Genomic DNA, 13,224 nt, shown 5'->3' on the forward strand with positions numbered 1-13,224 from the left:
CCTCTGAAGGATTTCCTGACATCGGCCTCTGTGACTGAGACTGAAATGCCATCACAGCGAATGGGGGATCGGGAAGGCACATCAGTATTCTCCCTGTCAAAGCGTGCGTAAAACGCATTGAGCTCGTCAGGGAGTGATGTTACACCGGCATTCGAGCTGCCTCCTGGTTTTGCCTTGTAGGAGGTGATTGCATTCAGACCCTGCCACAGCTGCCGAACATCTGTCTCGTCCTCCAGTTTGGAGCAGAAGTCCCTTTTGGCCTTTTTGATGGCCTTACCAAGGTCGTATCTGGTCTTCATGTAGGCCACTGTATCGTTGGATGTGAATGCCCTGTGTCTGGACTTCAGGAGAGTACGGATCTCATAGTTCATCCAAGGTTTCTGATTGGGAAACACTCGGAAGGTTTTTGTAGGGATGCAGTCTTCCACACATTTCTTTATGAAGTCTGTAACGACTGTGGCATATTCGTTCAAGTCCGTTGCCGAGTCCTTGAACATTGCCCAGTCTACAGACTCCAAACAGTCCTGGAGTTGTTCTTCTGCCCCCCCCCGACCAGCTCTGTGCTGTCCTCTACGAAAAGCTTAAAGGAATGGGGATAGGAAGATGTGACTGGTGGTTGCATCGCGATGGAGGTGATCCGCTGTATGGTCATCTCCTATCCCCAAATCCCATTTTTTCTTTTGATCTCCCCTCTCCCCATTTCCATCCATAATCCTGGCCTATGCTGTAAATTTCACCCCTCCTCTTCTGACATTCATTTGTCCCCTTTTCATCACTAACCTTTGCCACTTATTCCACTCATCTACCAATCACCCCCTCCCACCCCCATCACCTCACCCATATCCATCTTTCACTTGCCAGGCTTTATCCCATTCCCACCTCTCTTTTCCAGCTTTCCCCCCCTGCTCCATCAGACTGAAGGCAGGTCCAGAACAGGTGTCGTCTCTCTACACCCTCCACAGATGCTGCCTGACCCAATGACTCCAACACTTTTGTTTTGCTCAAAAGTCCAACAGCTGGATTTACCTTTTAGTAAATTGTAAATGTGCCCCTAGTGTGTGTAGGATTGTGTTAGTCGGTGGGGATCGCTGGTCGGCATGGACTTGGTGGGCCAAAGGATCTGTTTCTACACTGTATCTCTAAGCTAAACTAAACATAGACAAGTTGTATATGAAGGACTGCAGATGCTGGTTTCTACCAAAGATAGACACAAAAAGCAGGAGTCAACACAGCCTGGATTTGCTTCATCATTCATTGGAATGTGATGACCTAATCAGTTCGGTCAGATGTTAATGTCAATGATTATTAGAGAGCAAAATTCAATCCACAAAATTATTTTTAAATAGTTTTTTCAAACATACAGAAGCACAAGCACCCAACTTACAAAAGCACATTGCCATTACATCTATATAATTAAAAGTCTCATCTTGACCACTTCCTGTCTGCGCTGTATATTGATTTTAGAAAAAAAGCTACCGTGTATCGCTGTGATTTTTGGCCATCTTATTCACAGTCTTCCTCTGCAGAGCAGGCCCCGAGGAATTTTCCCATCGATAAAAATAAAAAAGTTATGAGTGTTTAAACAAACCTTGAGATCCTCTTGCCTGTCAATCACCATGATGAAGGTAACGCCCCTTTCTGGGGGGGGGGGGGGGGGGCAGGACCATAAAACCCCGGATGCCTGGACGTGAGAGTCACTTTGCAACATCGCGAGGGAGAGGCCACAACTCTCATTCTGCTGTGCGTCTACAGAACTGTGAGTCTACTGAACCGTGAGTCTGCCCATTATGTGGTTATGTGGTTTATTTGGTTACGTGGTTATGTGCTTTATGTGGTTAGCCCTTTATTTCTTGCAATAAATGATTTGTTAGCCAGTAATGTGCTTTATGTGGTTAGCCCTTTATGTCTTGCAATAAATGATTTGTTAGCCAGTAATGTGCTTGCAATGAATGATGATTTGTTAACCATTATGTGGTTGCAATAAATGATTTGTTAACCAGCAATGTGTTTGCAATGAATGATGATATGTTAACCCTTAATGTGCTTGCAATAAATGATTTATTACCCAGCAATGTGCTTGCAATGAATGATGCATTGTTAACCCTTTATGTGCTTGCAATAAATGATTTGTTAGCCTTTCATGACAATGCCATGAGTTGTTTGGCCTGCTGCCCTGCCTGTACTTGAAACTATAATGCTTTATTTGGTCCAACTGTGTTTGGAAGAAATAAATGCGTTATTAAGTCCGACTGTGTTTGGAAGGGATAAATGCTTTATTATGTCTGACTGTGTTTGGAAGTAATAAATGCTTTATAAAGTCCGAATGTGTTTGTAACGAATAAATACTTTATCAGGTCCGGCTGTGTTTGGAACGAATAAATGCTTTATTAGGTCCGACTGTGTTTGGAAGGAATAAATGCTTTGTTAGGTCCGAATGTGCTTGGAAGGAATAAATGCTTTATTAGGTCTAACTGTGTTTAGTACAAAGGTCCCACTCATTCCATGCCTTCCGCTTAGTGGACAGGCCACGCTGATTGCGTAATTTCCGGTAAGTGCAGAGGTCATGCTGATTGCATAAGTGCCGCTGACTGCGGAAGCCCCACAATGGAGAGGCCGCGCTCAGCCGTTTGAGTAGATTCAAAAAAGTTTACTGCCATATATATGGTGTGTCAGTTGTGTGTGTGTGTGTGTGTGTGTGTGTGTGTGTGTGTGTGTGTGTGTGTGTGTGTGTGTGTGTGTGTGTGTGTGTGTGTGTTTGTTTGTTTGTTTGTTTGTTTGTTTGTTTGTTTGTTTGTTTGTTTGTTTGTTTGTTTGTTTGTTTGTTTGTTTGTTTGTTTGTTTGTTTGCTTGCTGGCCTGCACTCTGCTTGAAGTGTTGTGAGATTGGATTTGCTGCCTGGCCTGCACTCTGCTGGAAGTGCTGTGAGATTGGATTTGCTGCCTGGCCTGCACTCTGCTTGAAGCGCTGTGAGATTGGATTTGCTGCCTGCCCTGCACTCTGCTTGAAGTGCTGTGAGATTGGATTTGCTGCCTGGCCTGCACTGAATGATGACTTTTGAGGTAAATTCTCAGATTATCTTTGTCAAAATTTCACCGCTCAATCTCTATATTTAAATTGTCTATTTTATCAACAGCAAAGAGGCATCAAGAGGCAATGAGCAACAGAACACAACAGGAAAGAACTGAACTTAATGATTCTCATCTTTAACATTCAAATTGTTGTTATATTTTAGGAGCCATTCACATTTAAAACATTAATAAATCCTTTTTCCACTTGCCATGGCTGCGTGTTCTTCATTACAATGGGAACCTAATAGTCAGGAATGGCTGTGCTGGAGAGCCACTAATAGTGCATGGGGGGGGGGGGTGGAGGTTAGGGGGAGATGGACTGAATGAGTGGGGGTGGAGGTTAGGGGGAGATGGACTGAATGAGTGGGGGAGGGGAATGGCAAGGAGCAGAGTGGGGGGTGAAGGGAGGAGGGGTGACTGAGTGAACTGCTACCACACCAGCCATGAGTGACTGGAATACCAGCCCACCAGCCATGAGTAAGTGAACTTCCAGCCCACCAGCCATGAGTAAGTGAACTGCCAGCCCACCAGCCATGAGTAAGTGAACTGCCAGCCCACCAGCCATAGGTCACTGGACTGCCAGCCCACCAGCCATGACAGTGAACTGCCAGCCCACCAGCCATGACTCACTGCACTGCGAGTCCAAGAATCCATTCAGCCCACAATGTCCATACTAGCCCTCTGAAAACCAGTCCCTTCAGCCCACATCACCCATACTGGTGCTCCAGAGACCCAAGCAAGGATAGACTTTCCTCCTTCATTGCTGTGATCTGTAAAAAATGATGAAAATTTCTAAAATTGATTCTCGTCCCCCTCTCCCTTCTCTCTCACAGAGTCTGTCACCTGTTTTGGGCATATTTTCTGGCAGTTTCTGAGCTGGCAGCCCACCAGTCCTGAGTTACTTAGCTGCCGGGCCTCAGTGACTGAGCTGCCAGCTCAAGCATACATTTGGCCCACAATGTCCACACTAGCCCTCTGGAGACCAGTCCTTTCAGCCCACAACACCCGTGCTAGCATTCCAGAAAGCCCCCCCCACCCACTGGCCAGCAATATCGGAATTGGTGGAGAGGTGGGGGACCAGCCCTCCTGTGTGAAGCTGGGACCCAACGGGTCCCACTTAGTCTAGTTCTTATATTAATATTAGTAATGATAATATGTGTTAACTAATCCACCATACAAAAACAATATTGCAGAAGCTGGAAATCTGATAAACCAGAAGAAACAGGAAATACTCAGCAATTCAGTTTTACACAAAGGGTTGTGGGTACATGGAATGACCTGCTGGATGAGGTAGTTGAGGCAGGTACTATCGCAAAGTTTAAGAAACATTTAGACATATACATGGATAGGATAGATTTAGAGGGATATGGGACAAATGCAGGCAGATGGGACTAACGTAGATGGGACATTTTGGTCGGTGTGGGCAAGTTGGGCCAAAGGGCTTGTTTACATGTTATCGGACTCGTATGAGTTCAGGCAAATGAGGGTGAATGTCTCAAATGGCCGCGTGATTAACCAAAATGGCCAATGCTTGAAATAAAGGCAATTTTCAAAGTGCAGAGAAAGTAGGAAGGAGAATAAAGGGCACAAGGGGAGGAAGATACATGACAGAAGAGGTTAATTGATAAAAGAGATGAGGGTGCAAGGTAAACGTGATGGTAACAAGTTCAAATGAGTGAAATAGGGATCCAGAGGAAGTGCCTTGGGAATTGCAGAACACTATTTGAACTACTAAATCCTGTGGAGTCTGGAGTCCTGAAAGATACTGAGTTGAATGATCAAAAAACGTGCATTGAACATTAGAACCGGGAGTCTCTCTGACGTCCAACATCCTGCAAGGGGAGTGTACCAATGCCCTAGCTGCCATTTTCTCTCCACTACCCTTGACACCTGTACTAATCAAGAACATGGCAATCTCCACCTTAAAAATACCCAATGCCTTGGCCTCCACAGCTGTCAAAGATTACTGTATCTGTGAAGCAGCTGTACTACCTGTTACTCCACCCTGTCACTGCATGACAGTATTGAACCAGGTGGGTATTTAGCGACATCTTTGCCAGGACTAGTAGTTGTTGCAAATCCTAAATTATTAACTGAATTGAAACTCCATAGCTCCATAGAATGTGGCGGCTGGTAGCGCTGCGGCCTCACAGCATCATAGACCCTGGTTTGATCTTGACAATGGGTGCTGTCTGTGTGGAGTTTGCACCCTCTCTCTCTGTGACTGCTTGAGTTTTCTCCAGGTGCTCAGGTTTCCTCCAACGACGTGCAGGTTTGGGGGTTAATTGGCTTCTGTAAATTGACCTGAGAGTATAGGATGCGAAAGTGTGATAACATAGAGCTAGTGATCAATGGACGGCATGGGTCCAATAGGCCAAAGGGCCTGTTTACATGTTGTATTTCTAAACTAAACTAAGTTGCCTTGGTGGTATTTGAACTCAGGACTCTGGATTGTCATTTCAAACCTTGTCAGATCTTGCAATTTAGATTTTAAAATTATTTCTGTTGTACATTGTGGAACATATTTGGATAAAACCACTATGATAGGAGCCAGGTGTTTTGGAATGAACAGGACCAGCAATTATATCTCTCCTTTCTCAATCAGGTTGAAGGATTGAGACAAAAAATTGAGAATCAGGAGAGACAACTGTAAATCACAACATACAAAAATCTTTAAAATAATCCAACAATATTGGGCAGGACTGTAGCCAGTTAGTAGAGCTGCTGATGTATAACATCAGAGACCCAGGTTCGATCCTGATCTCAGATGTTGCCTGTGTGGAGGTTGCACATTCTCCCTGTGAGTGGTGAGTTGCCTCCAGGTGCTCCAGTTTCCTTTCCCATTCCAAAAAGTTGGTCTTGTGTACAGGCGAGTTGTAGAATCTGGAGGAGGTTGAAGAAAATATAGGAGAATAAGAAAAAATGGATTTTAGTAGAACTAGGGTAAATGAGTGCCTCTTTGTACTTGTGTCTGTCTTGATTGTTCTCATGTATAGTATTATCTGATTTCAACCGTCAACCACCTAATCTTTACTCTTTAAACAAGTCACATCTTTAAGGGTAGCACTGTTTCCATGCATGCAAACACAACTTATTCACTGTATCTCGGTACAAGTGCCAATAACAAACCTAAGTGTCTTTTGGCATGGGGGAGGTAACCCGTGTGGTCACAGGGAGAATGTGTAAACTTCACCCGGACAGCACGAAAGGTCAGGATTGAACCCGGGACTCTGGCACTGAGAGGCAGCAGCTCTGCCAGCTGAGGCAGTCTGCCGTCCTTAAAGATATAACTTGTTTAAAGAGCCAAGAATAGGTGGTTGATGGTCGGTTTCTAAATTCTAGGACTCGAATTAATGCCTGTGGGAACAAGACCTCTCGTTAACTATTTAATTTTCAGTAATTGTGCATTTGATAACAGTATATTTTCCAGTGCTACTGTATATACCCCTTCTAAGCGATGGACCGCTGGCTGGAAGGCCTCTGCTCATTCCCCGAGGACCAGAACTGAGGGGAGGACAGGGGACGCAAGCGTAGGGGCCGGTAATGGAGTGAACTGTCCCCTTCAGGTCAGCTGTGACGTTGAGGGAGGTGCGCCTGGGCACATAGGTTGAAGGTGGCCGGGCGAGGAGAGGGATGACGGGTCGCTGGACGATCCGGACAGGGGCAATGGGTGGAGGCCATGCAACGTCCTGGGGCTCGTCAGGATCAGGCGCCGCTCCAGAAAACCGAGCGCATGGACCGCACTCGATTTTGAAAATGCCTCCAAACCCTGGTGACTCTTGCATGCCATCTCAGTGGCCTATTTCTATGCACTTTGTACGAATCGGGGATTGCGTTTAGGTTTGGCAATACTTTAATGAACTGTATGTAAATACACAATTTCACTGTACGTCTGTAGATGTGATAATAAAGAGTCACAGAATATTTACCATTCAAATTCCCGTCTCACAGATTTCCATTCAAATTTTTTTGGGCAGAAATGCAAGATTCACTGCCACACTACTTTCCAAACAAACGCGCACGCATCTTTCACAATGTATTAATCGAGAACACGTATCAGAAAACACCAAGTGCTGGAGTAAATCAGCGGGCCAGGCAGCATGGAGAACATGGATCGGGAGAATCTCTGGAGAGACAAATGTAAATCACAACATACAAAAATCTTTAAAGTAATCCAACAATATTGGGCAGGAGAACATGGATCGGTGATGTTTCGGGTCGGGACCCTTCTTCAGACTTGTTATAGGGGGTGGGAAAAGAAAATTGTCTGATCCATGGAGTTACTCCAGCACTTTGCGTCGTTTATGTATCCTTTATGTATCCTTATCTGCATGTAAATCTGACCATCGGTTTCCCCATCCTAATAACCCACGGTGAAAATCGCCTTCCCCGCATTGCTTTCAGTAGATTTACGTGCGCCAGGAGTGAACATGTCACCTGATATTACTGTTGCCCGAGAAACATTTGCTATGATCCCTTGTATTCGGTGGGTGTAGGCACCAAGCCAGTGGACTTACTGCAGCCACGGGTTGTTTGGGCAACGTTTCATCTGAACTGTAAACGGAATGCGGTGCAGGGAAACGAAGGGAAAGATGTATAACCTGCACCGAGTCGACAAAGTTGCTGCAGATTGTACCATCAGCCAGAGAGCAGTCGCCTTGCATTCCTGGGGTGATTGTTTCAGGTGCAATGCTTGATTGATCCGATAAACAGAAAAGGGAAGTCAGGTAACACTGAGCTGTAAAAAGTAAGCAATGATCACGTTGATTGGAGGGCGGAACTTGTTGCACCTGTTCAACTTGTTTAGGAGGCTGGAGCCGACTTATCCAAACAGCCTGTGTTAGGCCAGGATTTGTGCAGAACATACACTGGCTCTCATGCTGAATAACACTCTGTAATTAACTTGGCAGAGCAAAGAGGTGGTTTCATTTCAGTGCCTATGACTATGGGCGGAGGATCACCCAGGATTACTGGCAAACCTTGCCGTACATCGCTCCGTGTTTATTTCATTTTGCTTGCTTGTTTTCCAAATGTGTTTATGCCGGCGGCCGCGGCGGCCTCTGGAAACAGTACGACTTTCAGTAATCCGGAGACAGTGAGCAGTGGGCAGCATCAAGACTCCAACCACTATTACGGCTCCACGACCTCTGCAAGCCAGGATGAGAGACTCAGTGTGTTCTCTCTGAATTACTACCATGTACAGGTTCCCTTCGAGATCACCTTGTGGATAGTGCTGGCCTCTCTGGCCAAAGTTGGTAAGCTTGGGATGATCTGATGCGGGAAAAAAGTAGAAAACTGTTTTATGTGATTTACATTTTGGTTTAATTATGTTGACACGTATTGGGGAATGCAAATAATACGGGTTAATTCACAGATTTCATTGATCAACTGTTATGGGACCCACGGATGTTTGCTTTGTCTCTCTGTACCTTTCCCTTCAAAGATAAGCCCCTCCATTGAGTGGGAAAGGGCTCTCCATTTCGGTAAATATACAATCTAAAAAAAATACCTGCCGCAGAAATGAAGACTAATTTTATTTTCCAATCGTTTACCACCTTGCCTCGGGGAAAACATTTTCAACAATGTCTGCCTTTTTTATATTAAAATGCCGTTTTTATTGTAAATAACTACATCGTCCTAATTGATGGATATCATAAGGCCTTTTGCATTTTTTAAAAAAGTGTGGGTCTTGGGAGCAAGGATGTGGATGTTTAAATTCTGAACAACAGATAAAATTTGTTGATATTGACAAACAACATTGATTTGTGTAGGAAGGGACTGCAGATGCTGGTTTAAACCGAAGATAGACACAAAAAGCTCGAGTAACTCAACGGGACAGGCAGCATCTCTGGAGAGGAGGAATGGGCGATGTTTTAGGTTGAGACCCTTCTTCAGCCATTCAACATTGATCTGATTTGTTAGTGGCCAAAGAGGAGAGGGATATTATGGCATGTTAAAGGACACAGTACAAAGTTAACATGTTGGGTAAAGAAACTGCACTGCACAGTGCTTCTGCAGTGAACAAATGGTAGATAACTAAGAGATGTGGTTGGGACATAATGTAGAATTCAATATGTGATTGTGTAGTGTGCCTTACCAAAAACAAAGTATTTGGTGAAAACATATATTAATGGAAAAATATAGAAACAATGAACTGCAGATGCTAGTTTATACCAAAGGTAGACACAAAGTGCTAGAGTAATTCAGTGGGTCAGTCAGCAACTCTGGAGAGAAAGGATAGGTGACGTTTTTGGTCAGGAGCAGAACAATGGGACACAGAGGAGACGCACCTGAGTGCTTGATCTATGATAGAAGGGGGAACCCACATTACATGGAGAATGAGGATACCTCGTGTCCGAGGGTGGAAAAACTCATCTTGGGAGCAGATGGGTGGAGACTAAGGAATTGAGAGAATTTGGAGGAATAGCATCTTTGCAAGAGGGGTCCCGACACGAATGTCACCTATCCTTTCTCTCGAAAGATGATGCCTGAGTTGCTCCAGCATTTTTATATCTATTAATGGAAAAATAGTTTGCTTGAAGCCGACTCCTTTGGTATAGGCATCTGATGGAAGAAATGAGAGTATTATTTTGATCATATGAATGCCAGCCACACTCTGGCTATTTCTGTCTATTATTGTAACGGATAAAACAACATTTCCGTAATCAGCAAAACTAACAAATTCTGTTTTCCTGTAATGGTATTTCCATTTCTCTCTCCTTGGGTGCTCCCTGACATGCTGAGTATTTTCTGCACTTTGTTTTTATTTTAAATTTCTAATTATTGTTATTAGCTGGTCGGTGCAGACTCAGTGGGCAGAAAGGCCTGTTTCTGTGCTGTATCCCTAACAGTGAAACATTTAGACAGGTACATGGGTATGATGGGTTTAGAGGGATATGGACCAAACACATGCTGGTGGGGCTTGTGTAGATGTGACATGATGGCAAGTTGGGGCAAATGAAAGAGGAGATAATATCACTTGAGAATGGAATTCCAAAACCTGGGATTGACACTGGCATATGTCTGCTTGTGTCATATTGCAAGAAAATAGACAATACATTTATTAGGCAAAAACTATTATATCCCAAGCCAAACACAGTACTGGAGGAACTCGACAAGTCTGGCAGTATCTGTGGAGGGAATGGACGGACAACATTTTGGGTCTGGACCCGTAACAGCTCATGCTTTGGTTAGAGTTCTCTAGCCCTCAGCCATTTCAATTTCTCTGTAGAAATGAACTCCTCCACACATTAATTCACCTGTATTTAAGTTGGCACGCCACACGTTTTAATCTGTACCATAGCTGATGGAGCCTCGCTTGCATTTCCTCTTTCTCCTGATGCATGGTCTCATTCATTCCATCTCCCATCCCCAACTCTAGACAGAACAAAGATATCATCCTTCGCCATTTTCACCAGCTGCAATGGAATCCCACCACCAGTCACTACTTCCCCTCTTACCCCTCCCCTCCTGCTTTCCACAGGGACCATTCTCTTAGTGATTCCCTGATCCATCCCCATCCACTGCTCCCTATCCCATGGCACTTCTCCTGCAACTGTAGGAGGTGTAATACCTATCATCACACCTCCTTCCTTGCCTCCATTCAGGACCAAAATAGCCTTTCCAGGTGAGACAGATTGAAGAGCACCACCATCTTCATCTACTGCATTCAATGTTCTTGATGTGGCCCCCTTTATATCGGCAGCACCAAGTTTAAGATGGGGGGGGGGGGAAAGGTTTAATGGGAACCTAAGGGGCAACTTTATTTACACAAAGGGTGGTAGGTGTATGGAACGAGCTGCTGGGGGAGGTAGTTGAGGCACGTAACGTTTAAGAGACATTTGGGCAGGCACATGGATAGGATAGGTTTAGACGGATATGTGCCAAATGCAGGCAGGTGGGACTAGTGCAGATGGGGCAAGTTGGTTGGCACGGTCAAGTTGGGCTGAAGAGCCTGTTTCCATGCTGTTTTTCTCAATGACTATAAATGTAGGCAATTGTTATGCAGAGCACATGTGCTCTGATTGCAACGGTCACCTTGATCATATGGTTGCTTGTATTTCTAACTCCCCACCCCCTTCCATTCCCACACTGATCTGTCAGTCTTCTACATTTGCCATGATGAGGCCAAATGCAAATAAAGGAACAGACCCTCGTATTTGATTTTGAGTATCCTTCAACTCAATGGTATGAATTTTGTATTTTCCTATCTCAGATAGCCCACACCTTCATGTTCCTTTCCCATTCCTACCAGTCCACCAGTGTTCACTCTCCCCTTCTGCACATTTACTGACTCCCCCACTACCAAGCTTTAACATCCTCTCCCACCTGCTTTCATCATCCCATTTGCTAATTCACCTCTTATTCTACCTAGACCTGTCCTTCCTATCCCCTCCCCTTCCTAATCTCTCCTTCCCAACCCGAAACATGACCTACCTATGTTCTCCACCAATGCCTGACCTACTGAGTTACTCCAGCACTTTGTGTATTTTTTTTTGTAAACCATCTGCTGTTCCTTGTTTCTAGATTTTCCAGACTATTGGTTGTTACTCCTATCAATAACAAACCACACATTTGTTTAGCTTCTTGTGTAGGTTACACAGTAGTGAGAGAAATGTTCCATAGGATTAACAGGGAGTAGGGAATATACCAGGCCTTCAGACCCCAGGTTTGTCTGCAAACCTAACCACCTCTGGACCCCAAACTCCAGCTTTGTTCACGCATCGTCAGCTATATGATCTGTACCCTGGTCCTGACCACACTACAGATACCCAAATCACATACCAATTTAGTGAAGGAGCTTTGTGTAGAAGTAGAAGGATTTCTGAATAATAATGCCATAATATCAGAGATTTACTCTTTGTGCTGGTATTTTAGTAACATTTGTGCAGCTATTTCTCAAGGTCTCACTTTTGCTTTTGAGAGGGTTCTATTCTGTCACTGATTTGATCTTCAAAATGTAATTTGTTTATACAGCCAGTTTTCTTCTGTCCCTACGATCACACATTCCACCCTAGTGATTTTTTTCTTTTTTTCCTCATTTTCTTTCTTTCTCTTTCCCTCTGCTACCCATCCCCAAATGCTGTTGCATGGACAATACTTATCTCTCTGGACTCTCCATTTCTCTGTTACATTGTTCTCATGGCTTTTGCAAAATTAACTTGCATCTTTGAGTTTATTTAGTTTATTGTCACATGTACTGAGGTAATAATAATGAATAATGGATGGGATTTATATAGCGCCTTTCTAATACTCAAGGCGCTTTACATCGCATTATTCATTCACTCCTCAGTCACACTCGGTGGTGGTAAGCTACTTCTGTAGCCACAGCTGCCCTGGGGAAGACTGACGGAAGCGTGGCTGCCAATCTGCGCCTACGGCCCCTCCGACCACCACCAATCACTCACACACATTCACACACATTCACACACAGGCAAAGGTGGGTGAAGTGTCTTGCCCAAGGACACAACGACAGTATGCACTCCAAGCGGGATTCGAACCGGCTACCTTCCGGTCGCCAGCCGAGCACTTAGCCCATTGTGCCATCTGTCGTCCCAACCTGAGGTACAGTGAAAAGCTTTTGTTGCATTCTAACCAGTCAGTGGAAAGACTATACATGATTACAATCTACTTTTCCTTGGTCATTGGTGCTGGCTCATGATTTGTTCTGAACCTTTTCATACCTCTAGTTTTCCTCCCCTCTGACTGTCTGAAAGAGGGTTTGACCTGAAATATTGCCGTTTCCTTTTCCCCCAGAGATGCTGCCTGATCCACTGAGTTACTCCAGCATTTTGTGTCTATCTTTGTGCCGTCCACAGTGTACAGATACATGATAAAGGGAATAACGTTTAGTGCAAGATAAAGTTTGGTCACTGTTATGAATCGTATCGCAACTCCTCTATTTCACCTTCCATGATGGCACCCTCTCCATTTGCCATTTATTTTCAACCACTTGCCCTGCCTACAACATAATGTGAGAACCAGGCATTGTGATCCATTCCTTCATCTGCATTCTGACGCTTCATTTCTGCAGCACATGGGTTTCAGCTGTTTTTATTTGTTTTTTATTTGTTTGCGTTTATATTCAATTGTAGAAGATGCAATTCCCATGTATTTAGGGCCGCGATCACCTTGTGTGATGCACTAGACCAGTGCT

At 44.4% G+C, this 13,224-nt stretch overlaps 1 protein-coding gene across 1 annotated transcript in view; it reads left to right on the forward strand.

The window, feature by feature from the left end:
• Window positions 1-7,802: 7,802 nt before the first annotated feature.
• The window catches only part of LOC116974281 (sodium/hydrogen exchanger 2-like), a 77,868-nt gene continuing 72,446 nt past the window's right edge, over window positions 7,803-13,224 (forward strand). The window contains exon 1 of the mRNA XM_033022598.1: window positions 7,803-8,323. Within this exon, the coding sequence (XP_032878489.1) occupies window positions 8,008-8,323 (316 nt within the window). The 5' untranslated portion in view covers window positions 7,803-8,007. The remainder of the gene's footprint in view (window positions 8,324-13,224) is intronic.

Source organism: Amblyraja radiata, chromosome 6, assembly GCF_010909765.2.
Source record: "Amblyraja radiata isolate CabotCenter1 chromosome 6, sAmbRad1.1.pri, whole genome shotgun sequence".
Taxonomy (NCBI): domain Eukaryota; kingdom Metazoa; phylum Chordata; class Chondrichthyes; order Rajiformes; family Rajidae; genus Amblyraja; species Amblyraja radiata.